Source organism: Camelus dromedarius, chromosome 5 (assembly GCF_036321535.1).
Source record: "Camelus dromedarius isolate mCamDro1 chromosome 5, mCamDro1.pat, whole genome shotgun sequence".
Lineage (NCBI taxonomy): Eukaryota > Metazoa > Chordata > Mammalia > Artiodactyla > Camelidae > Camelus > Camelus dromedarius.
The window spans coordinates 21,224,964-21,238,113 of NC_087440.1; the positions used below are offsets into that span (position 1 = coordinate 21,224,964).

Below are 13,150 nucleotides of genomic sequence, written 5' to 3' on the forward strand. Positions count from 1 at the left end.
TGCCAAGGCAACTTTTAAAAAATTAAAAATGTATCAAAAGGGTTCAGAGTGTTGGCTTATTCTACCTTACGTTTTTTGCTCCTGAGCAGCTCTTGCATCCTTTTGGGATTTGGGAATCTTTTCTTGTCCCAGGTGAAGTACCTTTTGCCCTCGGTGTGCTCTATGTCCAGCCACATGACGTCGTAAGGAATGTCATGTTCATCAAATCCTGCATCCACTGCTTTTACATCCTGCTCATCTTCATAGTTCCAGCGGCACTGATGGTACCCCAAGGAGAAGAGTGGGGGCATGGCCTGTGTGCCTAAAAGAGGAAGATGACAACTGAGCCAACTACTACCACAATAATCATTGCACATTTGATAAACATTTCCCGAATGTCTACAAGGTCTAAGCACTGAGCCTGGTATTTAGAATATCAAGAAGAAAGCCGAGCCCTTATGCTCAAGAAAGTAACAATTTCGCTGATGATGCAGGTGTGTGAATACGCTGTTCTCCACTGAGATATAACTGCTATGTTAAAGGTATCAGCATAGTGCTGTGGGAATGCAGTGGGGCCAATAAATTCTGCCTGCAGTGAAATGTGGTGTCGTGAAAGGCTTCACAGAGGTGGTAACACTCGATTTGAATCTTAAAGAAAAATTAAGAGTATATGAAATGGGGAGAATGGATACAGAATTCAGGCACAGGGAATAAAAAAGACATGGAGGCAGAGAAGAACATGATAAGCTTAGGGAAAAATAAATATTAACGGGTTCTGTTCCACCAAACAAGAGTGAAGGTAAAAAGATGTTTTCGTATCTGCAAAGATGGAAAAAGTGTACCTCTGATGCACACTTTTATAGGAAACGACCAGAAGAGGCTTCAAACAACAAACAATAACAAGGTAATAAACCAAAAAAAGAAGACAAAGGGCACTCAAGAGAGGACAGCTCTAACACTACAAAATAGCAAACAGAAAACTGTAAGTCCTAGGACGACAGCTGTGCAGGGAACCTAGAGAAAAAGAGTCCAGACAGAGGTCTGGGAGGGGGTCTCCAGGGGAAAAGTGGGATGGATTAAAGCATCTGATACTCCAGAGCATTTGAAAACTGCAAACACTGCATATCATTTAGCCAAAAATTAACACAGTGTTGGCAGGGAGAGTTGGTGGGATATTATTGAGCTCAACCCTCATCAGGAATCAACAGATAATCTACAAACTTATAAATCAGACTTCTTTGACCACGGTGGCAGATCCATTGTTTTTGAAGCTTTCCTGTAAACCAGGCTTATTCTAACAACGACGTTGAAACAGGCTGTAGGTAGGCCTTGATGGGACTTATTCCTACATGACTGTCTTCCCATATCCACAAGTTCTTTGTTGTTCCTCCCATCAAAACTGGAATCCAATTCTTCCATTGAAAATGGGCAAGACTCAGGAAACTTTAACAACAGAATTCAGCAGAAGTGATGCACATTACTTTTATTTTTAACAGCTTTATTGATAATGTAACTCATATACCATACAATTCACCTATACAGGGCACACAATTCAATGTGGGTTTTTTTTTTTTTAGAGGGTAGGGTATATTCCATTACCAACTTAAAAAAATTGTGGTAAAATGCATATAACATGAAATTTGCCATTCTAACTTTTTAAGTGTACAGTTCAGTGGCATTACATTCACAAGGTAGTACTAGCATCACCATTAGCTAGTTACAAAATTCTTGTGTCACTCTAAACAGAAATTCTGTAACCATTAAGCAACAACTTGCAATTCCCCATCCCACTCTCTAGCCCCTGAGAACTGCTAATCTACTTTTTGTCTCTTTGAATTTGCCTACTGTTGGTACACCATGTAAGTGGAAACATCTAATATTTGTCCTTTTGTGTCTGGCTTATATCATTTTGCACAATGCTTTCAAGGTTCTTCCATGTTGTAGCATGTATCAGAACTGCACTCCTTGTTATGGCTGAATAAGATTCCATTTTCTGTATATACCACATTTTGTTTAGCCCTTCATCTTTGATGGGCACTCGGCTTGTATCCACCGTTTTGGCTACCGTAAATAATGCCGCAGTGATCATTGGCATACAAGTATCTGTTCAAGCTCTTGTTCAGTTCCTTGGAGTATAATCTAAGCATGGAACTGTTGTGGGGTGTTAGTCAGGGTTGTGCAGAGAAACAGAAGCAACAGGCTGTGTGTGTATCTATGTACATATTTATACATATACACAGAGAGAGAATGACAGATTGGTTTTAAGGAACTGGCTCATGTGATTATGGGGGCCAGTAACTCTGAATTCTGCAGGCAGGCCAGCAGGTTGGAGACTCAAGGAAGAGTTGAAGTTGTAGCTTGAGTGTGAAGGCAGCCTGAAGACAGATTCCTTTTTCTTTAGGGGACATCTCAGTCTTTTTCTCTTAAGGTTTTCAACTGACTGGGTGAAGCCTTCCCACAGTATAAAGGGTAATCTGCTTTGCTCAAAGTCTACTGATTTAACTGTTAATCTCATCTAAAAAATAACTTCACAGTGACATCTAGACTAATGTCTAGATGTAAATATCTGGGAACCATGATCTAGGCGAGTTGACACATAAATTAATCATCCTGCTAGGTCATATGGCAATTCTATGTTTAGCTTTTGAGGAACAGCCAAACTATTTCCACAGCAGCTGAACCATTTTACTTTCCCACCGTCAACATATGAGTTTCCAACTTCTCCACATCCTCACCAACACCTTTTCTTTTCTTTTCTTTTTTTGGATTTAGCTGTCCTAGTGGGTATGAAGCAGCATATCATTGTGATTTTAATTTACATTTTCCTAATAACTAATGCTGCGGAGCATCTTTTCATGTGCTTGTTAACCCATTTGTACATCCTCTTTGGAGAAATGTCTATTTAAGCCCTTTCATCTCAGAATTTGATTGTTCCTTTTGTTGTTGAGTTACAAGTTCTTTATATATTCTGGATTCTGGACCATTTCAAATATATGATTTGCAAATATTTTCTCCCATTCTGTAAGTCACCTTTTCGCATTCTTGATAATATCCTTTGATGCACAAAAGTTTTTAAAGTCCAACTTACCTAGTTTTTTCTCCTTTTGCCCATGATTTTAGTGTCATATCTAAAAATCTGTTGCCAAATCCAAGGTCATGAAGATTTGCTCATTTTTTTTTCTAAGAGTCTTATGACTTCGGCACTTATATTTATATCATTGACCCATTTTGAGTTATTTTTTGTATATGGTGCGAGATAGGGGTCCAACTTCATTCTTTTGCATGTGGATATCCGGTTGTCTCAGTACCACGTGGCTAAGAGATAATTCTTTCCCCACTGAATGGTCTTGAACCCTTTATTGTAAATCATTTGGCCAGAGATGTATGGTTTTCTAGACTCTCAATTCTATTCCATTGGGTTACATTACTATCCTTATGCCAGTACCACATCATTTGGACTACCTTTAACTTTGTAGTAAGTTTTGAAATTGGGAAGTATGAGTCCTTCAACATTGTTATCGTTGTTGTTTTCAGGATTGTTTGGCTATTCAGGGCCCTTTGAAAATCCATATGAATTTGAAGATCAGCTTTCCCATTTCCTTAAAAAAAAATGGCCATTTTGGCAAGGACTGCAGTGAATCTGTAGATTGCTTTCAGTAGTATTGTCATCTTAACAATATTAAGTCTTCCAATCCATGAACATGTGATTTCTTCCCATTTATTTAGGCCTTCTCTAATTCAGGAATTTTTTGTAGTTTTCAGCATATAAGTCTTTCACCTCCTTGGTTAAGTTTATTCCTGGGTATTTTATTTTTTTGAATGTTACTGTATGTAATTATGTTCTCAATTTCTTTTTTAGATTGTTCACTGCTGGTGTATAGAAACACAACTGATTTTGTGTGTTGATAATGTAACCTGCAACTTCGGTTAATTTGTTTATTATTAGTTCTAGTAGTTTGTATATGTGTGTGTGTGTGTGTATTCTTTGGGATTTTCTATCATATAGTATCACATCATCTGTGAATAGAGATAATTTTACATCTTCCTTTCCAATTTGGATGCCTTTTATTTCTTTTTCTTGCCTAATTTCTCTGGCTGGAACTTTGACTACAATGTTCAGTAGCAGTGGTGAAGGCAGGCAGCCTCATCTTGTTTCTGATCTTAGGGAAAACCTTGCAGTCCTTCTCCATAGAGTGTGATATTAGCTGTGGATTTTTCATAAAGCCTTTTATCATGTTGAAGAAATTTCCTTCTATTCCTAGTCTTCTGAATGTTTTTATCATGAAATGGTGTTGGATTTTGTCAAACCCTTTTTCTGCATCAATTGAGACAATCATTTAAAATGCTTTGGTGCTAAAGCCAGTGGTATATTTTAATGAAGAAGAGAACATAGACAAGTTCAGGTTGGGATCCTTGTCACCTGCGACAAAGTTAGAGAAAGCCCAGGGATTAACGGCTCCAAGGACGGAAGATGGTGAGTATTAGGGATTAGAGAATGGAGATCTTCCAGCCCAGTGGAATGTTTAACCAAGCTGAATGGAATGAAAGTGGGAAAAGAAATGCTTGCTTCTTAAAAAGCTTGGGTACTTTTTTTAATAAATTCTATATGGTATGCAACAAATATTAACTTAGTGATGATACATGGGATAGAGGAAATACAACAGAACAAGAAACTGGCACGTCCACATGCAAGTACCTGTAAGGTATGAGTACTGCCTGAAGACGTCAGAAGGTGTAGGTCCTGTCAGCAGAAAAACATCAATGATTCCACTCTCTGACATCCAGCGCACATCAGTTCGAGATTCGACCTTCTGTTTAGCGGCAACTGGGCCCATTTGGGTCAGTGTGTACTGGAAAAGGGATGGAATGAAGGTCTGAAAAATTTCCCTCTAACCTACAACACACATCTATATGTGTATAATAGTCTGTTTCTTTAGTACATACCAATAACTTTCACTGACTATACTGTGAAGACTCTGGTGGCAGAGGACTGCCACTACAAAGCCCAGAGCCACGATTACACTTCACCAGTTTTGTTTCCTCTGTTAAGTATGACATGCAGCCATGATCCATAGCTCACCTTTACTGCAGGTTCTGTACTGATCTCCACTAGTGTTTCTGAGGCATTCAGCCAAAAAATGCCTAGAGTCCTGCCCAGTTTGTGGGCCAGGAGATAAGGCACTGAACCATAAATGCCCATTTTGTCATGTACTTTATATCCGTAGACATCTAGGTTATAAAGTCGGTAAGCATCCCCATCACTGAAACACACAAAGGATTATCAATTACCACATTATTAATGAACAGTATAGCTCCATTCTCCCCTGCAAAGACTTGGGACCTATACATCTTTCAAAGCTCAACTGTTCCACTTCCCTAAAGGTTTCCTGACCCAATCTGGGTGACTATGATCTTTCTGCTTTGATTCACTTGGCATCCCCTCATGCTGCTATTGGCATGCATGATCTCATCTTAGATACCTTACCTTCACATCTCTTTGAGGTGAGGACTATTTCCTGTGAATCCTCCACAATAAATTGACAAATTTTTTGAGTATTTCTCTGTCGCTAAAACAAAATGATAGTGTCCTAACATGCTTCCACAGTGCTGCGTAGGGAAAGATTAGGAGCTGAATTGGGGTGGGAAGCACAGAGCTCAGGTTGGTGTGAGAGCAACAGTTTCTGATTCACTTCTCACTATGTCTGTCACCTAAACAGCATCTGAACCTGGCAGGTTTGGTCAGACTCTGTTTCTCTTTGGTTCTGCTTCTTCTTAATCTGATACCTCTGGCTTTTTTTTTTTTTTTTTTTGGTCAGTAGTGTTAGTTGGAAATAATCTCCCCGAGGGAATCAAAGGTGATATGAGATGCCACAATTTTCCATTCTCTGGCTCATTGTCCTTTTCTGGTTAAAAAAAGCCTTTTTCTAGGTCAGTGGTTTTCACAGTGTATTTCCCACGGTTCCACAGAAAGGCCCTGAGAAGTGAAAGCAAAACCCAAGGAGGTGATGTCATGAAACTCTCCCCACAACTTCAATCCCAGTAGCTCTATACTTTTACTTCCTCTGTATTTTTAGGTTCAGCATTATGGTTTTTTATAATTGTCTAATTTCTTGTCAAAAAACAAAATAAGAATTGAAAACCACTGCTCTGAGAGATCATTCAAGGAAAAATTTTAAAGATCTACAGGCGATATCAAAGAGGAAAGACCAGGCACGTGTTAGCACTGGCTCAGACATCTCACATATTTTCCTTTCGAACTTTTCTGGTCCAGAAACCAGAGCCTCCTGTAAAAATTCTTGTTTTCACTTTACCCAGTATTTTTAAGTTGGTGTGATTCTGCATGTTGTGGGATCCCATAGAGATGTTCAAATCCATGCAAGGAGAAATCCAAACCAATGGAGGCAGGACCTGCAGGGACCAGGATACCGACTGAGTTTTGCTTCTCGGTGGGACAATCAAATAAGAAGATTCAGTGAACTATACGAATAGCAAGACGACTAGATTAGGGATCAAGAGACCTGAGCTTGCCCTGATCAATCAGTAAGTCTTGTGTGCCAACTCCCGTATGATGCTACAGCCAGGTATTGTGGGGATACAAAAGTGCACAAGGCAAAGTTCTGGTCACTTATTATTTATGTTTCCTTAGCTATGTACTAATGTTCTCTGTGTCCTCATTTACAGTAAATCTCTTTTCTGTCTGTAAAATAAGATTACAAAGTTTTAGATTTTTTTATCTAATCTAAATTTTCCTGAAATGTATTGCATACTTCTTTGCTTTAGGAAGCAAAGGATATTGAGCACTTTTAATCTTTGCTAGATGAAAGACTGGGTGTCTTCTGCCTGACTGTTCATTCTTACTGCATACAGGAATTACAGTGTCAAGGACACCAGGAGGACCTTCCCTGGCTCCTCAAATCACTCCTTCCCTGTGATTGTAGATATATAAATTTCCTTTAACCAAAGACAAAGTCCTTTATTTAATAATTATTTTAGAGATATGGGGAAAATGCAAGTAACTAGGAGAGAGAACAATGACTTAAATTCATTCTTAGGTAAAAGTATTTGATATCAAATGGTCCTTATTTGGAGGAGTTTATGGGAAAGGGGTGCTATAGATAAGGTGGAGAGCCTTAGGGCCCCCGTACTTAAATCGTTTGGACACACTGTCAGTCCTGGTCATTACACTAGGCTATAGCTATATATGCTAGAACAGGGATTCTCAGGGCGTTAGGGAAGGTCTAGTATTCCACAGGGTAGGGAGGAAGAAGGAGAAAACAGATTTCTTTCCAATTACATAAGCCCCAGGTATCTGAATGGTATCTCATAAAGAGACAAATTCCCTCCCAGCCACATACACCCCCCACTATCACTAAGCGTAGTAAGAAGTGTCACAGATGGACACGTGATGCTCACGGGAATGACGGGGAGGCCTGGAAAAGGTTAAGAACCGCTGCCTGGAAATGTTGGACCTAATGAGCTCTAGAACTTGGTTTCTCATCACCTGACTCTCATAAAACCAGAATGTGGAATTTGCAGCTGTCTGATTCACTGGATAGTGCAAGCTGTATGCTGACCTAGGCCCCTCCGTGAGAACACAAGCTCCAGGAGGTCTAATCTTCTTACACTCCCCACAAGGCATACACTATTTCTCTGTTGCAATGCATTACTGAAGAATAGGAGCCCCAAATCTGAGATTTCTGTTCACCTCACAGAAGTCAGGTGTTTAGGCGCCAAAGCTCAAGGGACTTTCAGATAGAGACATTTAACCATTTTGGAAAGATCTGTTTTAATACTACACCAGTGTCAGTTTTACCATTAACTTTGACATCCACAAAATTTTCAAATTTCTCCTCCCACAGGCACAGTTCATCCTGATTTTCCTGTTGGCACAGAAAAAGGGAGCAAACTGAGTTTATATATTGCAACAAATGTGGTTACCACAGCAGCACATTTATTTGATTAAAATACTAGACTGAGGAAATGAGTTCATCTTTTAAAACACCGGTTTTTAATGTCAGTATATTTAACAAATTAGATCTGTGTGCTATGTAAATGCCATTAAGCATCCTTATGACTTATCGCTGACATGAATATATCCTTAATCATGACAAAACATAAAATTTACCATTTTAATAATTTTAAGTGGCATTCAGTACATTCACATTGTTATATATCTTTCCAAACTGAATCTCTGCACCCATTAAACAATAACTCCCCATTCTTCCCTCCCCTCCACTCCTAACAACAACTTTTCTACTTTCTGTCTCTATGAATTTGACTAGTTGAGATATCTCATGTAAGTAGAATCATACAATACTTGTCCTTTTGTGACTGGCTTATTTCACTTAGTATAATGTCTTCATGATTCATCCATTTTATAGAATATGCCAGATTTCCTTCCCTCTTAAGACTGAATAATATTCTATTGTATGTATGTACTCCATTTTGGGTATGCATTCATCTGCCAGTGACTCTTGGATTGCCAGATTGCTTCTATTTTTTGGCTACTGTGAATAATGCTACTATGAATATAGGCATACAAATATCTTGTTTGAGTCCTGTTTTCACTGTTGGATATATATCCATAAGTGAAATTGCTGGATCACATTGTAATTCTATGTTTAATTGTTTTGAAACTGTCATACCGTTTGACATGAATTTCTTGGCAAGAGCCAAAATGTGAAAGCACTTTGAAAAATGCAGTCTTTACATATGTAAGGCAAAACATTTAGAATCAAATAACTTGGGTCTCCTTTGAGACAGCCTAAGCAAAGACTTTGGTTGAGATGGGCACTTTTCTCCTTGCTTCAATTAGCCAAACTACTGGCTATGTTCCTTTGCTGGGTGGAGAAGTCAACCGGGATGGCCACTGTTCGTGTTCATAATCTTGACCTAGAGCTATAAACTTTCTACCTTTACAAGTCTCCTTTTCTCTGGCAAAATGAAAAAGTTATAAAAGAATTGTATCTGCATGTGAAAAGCACATTTCTTTTAAATAATGAGCCCTTTGCCCATTTCTAGCTTGTTTCTTCATAATTTAAGCTTCTGTAAAATGAATCTGTTTTGGTTTTAACATCACACCGGAGTTCTTAATGTTGGGTATTTCCTGGGGTCTATGGATAGGCTTTAAAGTTTGTGAACTCCCTTAAACAGTATGAAAAAATTTTTTTTTCCTACAGAGATGGTTCATAGCTTTCATCAGATTCTTGCAAAGGGGTCTCTGACTCAAAACCACTAAGCTATCTGATTGGAGGTCTCCTAAAAGCTGATCTAACATATTATCATTAAACTGTATAAGGCATAAGAACTGTGTTACTCTTATCTTCCCTGTTTGAAAATGGAAAAAAAATTATTCTCTCTCATACTCATCAGTATGGGTCATTTCTCAAGAGGAAGAAGTATTTGTCCTTACTGCAATGGAAATATTTTTCACCATTCCTGGTGGCCATAGCTATTGTCAGGGCTCCTTTGAAGATGCGTGTGGCTTTGGATGAAGAGATTTCTGGACTCTCCATTCTCCTGAATTCAGCCAAAATAATCTTTTAAAAACAGAAATCAGACCATATCTCTGCCACTTAAGAGCTTTCCATAGTTTTCTTTTGCTTTAAAAGTCAAAAAAGGTTAACATAATTTAGAAGAGTGTAAACTCCGTGAAATGGGGGAATTTGATTTGCTCAATGGTACATCACTAGTTCCTTGATCAGTGCCTGGCATACAGAAAGTACTCAACAAATGTTTACTGGACAAAAGAATTATTACAAGACTCTCCACAGGAATGCCCCTGCCTATCTCTCTAGCCTTGACACACAGCATCCTTTCCTTTGCTTTCCCTTCTTCTGCTAAAAGGTATATGAATGTGTATGTATGTAATTACAAAATTTCTTCAAATTGCTCCTTCCTACCTCAGGATCTTTGAATATGCAATTCCCTCTATCTGGAATACTCTTTTCCCAATTTTCTGACTAGCTAATGTATTCTCATCTTTCAGCTTTAACATTATTTCCTTCAGGAGGTCTTTCCTGACCCTCATTCTTGGTCAAGTTCCTTGCTGTATTCTCCTAAGGCAGCCCTCTGTTAACACTCCTCATACTTGTAATTACTTAGTATCTGTCTTTCCCAATAGATTCTAAGTTTCATGAAGACAGGTTGGGATTTGTTTTACTTACAGCTGATTCTCCTTGCCTAGCATAATTTTTTGTGCCTGGCACAAAGCAAGGACTCAGGAATTATCTGTTTTATGAGTGAATATGTGAATGAACAAATGAATGAATGAATCAACGTGATGATAAGATAAGCAAAAGAGGCAGGTGGTCCCATTTATATGCAGTAGAGCATTTACCAACTACCCATCTGCTGAAGGGAAGAGCAGAACCCATTATATTTCACATAATGATGATAACAGTAAAAAAGAAAAAAAAGATAAATTGCTCAATCTAGATTACCTGAGTGGTGTCAACTGATGTATCCTCATTTTCCTTGGTAGCTCTGTTTTAATACAAATCAAGTTGTTTCACTCATGGCAAGATTGACAGAATTTTGTTCAATGATAAAGATTTTCATTTCCAACTTCTGAGACCCCATAAATTACATCCTTTAACTTATTAAACATAACATCATTATAAAAATAAGTTTAAACATTTATTATGAACATCAGTCCAATAGCTTGATATCTTATAAAAATGTAGATAGATCTGAATTTTCTTGTTAACTCTCTTAAAAATGTTTTATCAGCTTATTATAAATATAATACATGCTCATAATATTTAAATAAAACATAAGCAAGGTAGAACACAGTTCCTCTTATGCAATGTTTACTAGTACAGAGCAACATAATGCACTGTTTTCCAGAATGATTGTGACAACTTATTCTAACAACTTCAATTGTATTTGAGTGCTCATTTCTTCCCAGTCTTAACAGTAATAGACTTCATAGATTTTTTAAAAAATCTTTGCCAACCTAAAATTTTAGAAAAAATAATGCATTTCAATTTGAATTTCTATCAATAATGATGCAAACTACCTTTCATACATTAAACGGTATTCCTAGTTCTTCTGTGAATTGTCTATTCATACTCATTATACATTAATTTTTTTTAGTGAAAATGCAGTATGCATTTAGAAGAGTATACAATATACGTGCAGAGTTTAAAGAATAATAAAGTGAACAACTATGAACCCACCAGAGAACATTAGCCACAGAAATGACATGTCCCTTGAAAGTTCTTGTGTGCCTCTCTTCAAGTGCATCTGCCTCGCTGAACACCCCATTCTCCTTCAGTAAATTTTGTGTGAAACCATTTCCTGGTTGTTCTTTATAGTGTTCCCACAAGTGTATGAATCCCCAAACATATATTTTTTTTGTTTTGTCCTTAAAATTTTTTCATAAAAATATATATTATTATATAATTTATAACATGTTTTCACTCAATAGCAAAAATTTTGATATTCATCATGTTAATATGCATTGCTGCAGCTTGTATCATCCATTTTTATTTGCTGTAATTTTTCTTATTGATTTGTATAAACTTTCTGTATTTTGCATATTTTCAATTTGTTATATGTGTTAAAAACTTCTGGTGAAATTTAAGGCAAAGGTATGTTGCTTTTTTAAACTTTTTAAAATTGAGTTATAGTCATTTTACAATGTTGTGTCAAATTCCAGTGTAGAGCACAATTTTTCAGTTATATATGAACATATATATATTCATTGTCACAATTTTTTTTTGCTGTGAGCTACCACAAGATCTTGTATATATTTCCCTGTGCTAGGTATTTTGCTTTTTAATTTTTTTAATTAATAAACTATTTTTTTAGAGTAGTTCTAGGCTCATAGCAAAATTGAGCAGAAAGTGCAGAAAGTTCCTACATACTTGCTGTCCCCACGCACCCTCAATCTCCTCAACTATCCTGTAACAGTGGTTCAGTTGTTACAACTTATGAACCTACACTGACATATTATTATCACCTGAAGTCCATAGTTTGTCTTAGGGTTCACTCTTAGTGTCATAAATCTATGGGTTTTGACAAACGTGTAATGACATGTATCCACCATTGTAGCATGGTACAGAGTAGTTTCACTGCCCTAAAAATCTTCTGTGCTCTGCATAGTCATCCATCCTTTCCCCCTAACCCCTGACGAGCACTGTCTTTTCCATGGTCTTCCCTTTTCCAAAATTTCAAATAGTTGGAATCATACAGTATATAGCCTTTTCCAGATCGACTTCTTTCACTTAGTAACATGAACTTGTTTCCTTCATGTCTTTTTATAGCTTGATAATTAATTTCTTTTAGGTGCTAAACAATATTCGATTATCTGAGTATACCACAGTTTATCTAGTCACCTACTGAAGTATATCTTGGTTGCTTCCAACTTTTGGCAATTATGAATAAAGTTGCTACAAACATTCATGCGCAGCTTTTTGTGTGGAAATAAGTTTTCAACTCTTTCGGGTAATTACCAAGGAGCATTACTGCTGGATTTTATGGTAAGAGTATGTTTAGTTTTGTAAGAAACTGTCAAATTACCTTCCAAGGTGACTATCATTTTGCATTTCCACCAGCAATAAATGTGGATTCCTGTTGTTCTACATCCTCACTGGTATTTTGTTGTTAGTGTTTTGAATTTTGTCCTTTCAATAGCTGTGTAGGAATATCTTGCTTTAATTTGTAATTCCCTAATATATATGATGTGGAACATCTTTTTTGTACTTCCTTGTCAACCTGTGTATATTCTTTGGTGAGGTGTCAGTTTAGGTCTTTTGCCCATTTTTAAAATCAGGTGTTTATTTTCTTATTGTTGAATTTAGGAGTCCTTTTATTTATTTAGCAGTCTTTTATCAGCTTGTATTTTGCAATTATTTCCTCCCAGTCTGTGGTTTGTCTTCTCACTTTCTTGACATTATTTTTCATTAGTTTTAATGGAGTCCAATTTATCAATTATTTCTTTCATGAATTGTGCCTTTGGTGTTGTATCTAAAAATCGCTATACCCAAGATCATCTAGTTTTCTTCTATGTTGTCTTCTAAAAGTTTTATAGTTTTGCATTTTACATTTAGGTCTATAATCCATTTTGAGTTAATTTTTGTAAAGGGTGTAAGACCTGTGTGTAGATTCATTCTTTTGCATGTGGATGTTCATATACTCCAGAACCATTTACTAAATATCTTTGCTC

The 13,150-nt window shown here is 37.0% G+C and overlaps 1 protein-coding gene across 3 annotated transcripts in view; it reads right to left on the reverse strand.

Annotated features, from left to right (window-relative positions):
• GANC (glucosidase alpha, neutral C) overlaps nt 1–13,150 on the reverse strand; it is a 64,098-nt gene that overhangs the window by 29,925 nt on the left and 21,023 nt on the right. For all 3 annotated transcript variants that reach the window (XM_064485688.1, XM_064485689.1, XM_010994973.3), the window contains exons 7-12: nt 10,422–10,464; nt 7,793–7,859; nt 6,291–6,387; nt 5,060–5,240; nt 4,676–4,829; nt 66–301 (exon numbers count right to left, since the gene is read on the reverse strand). In XM_064485688.1, coding sequence (XP_064341758.1) covers nt 66–301; nt 4,676–4,829; nt 5,060–5,240; nt 6,291–6,387; nt 7,793–7,859; nt 10,422–10,464 — 778 coding nt within the window. The remainder of the gene's footprint in view (nt 1–65; nt 302–4,675; nt 4,830–5,059; nt 5,241–6,290; nt 6,388–7,792; nt 7,860–10,421; nt 10,465–13,150) is intronic.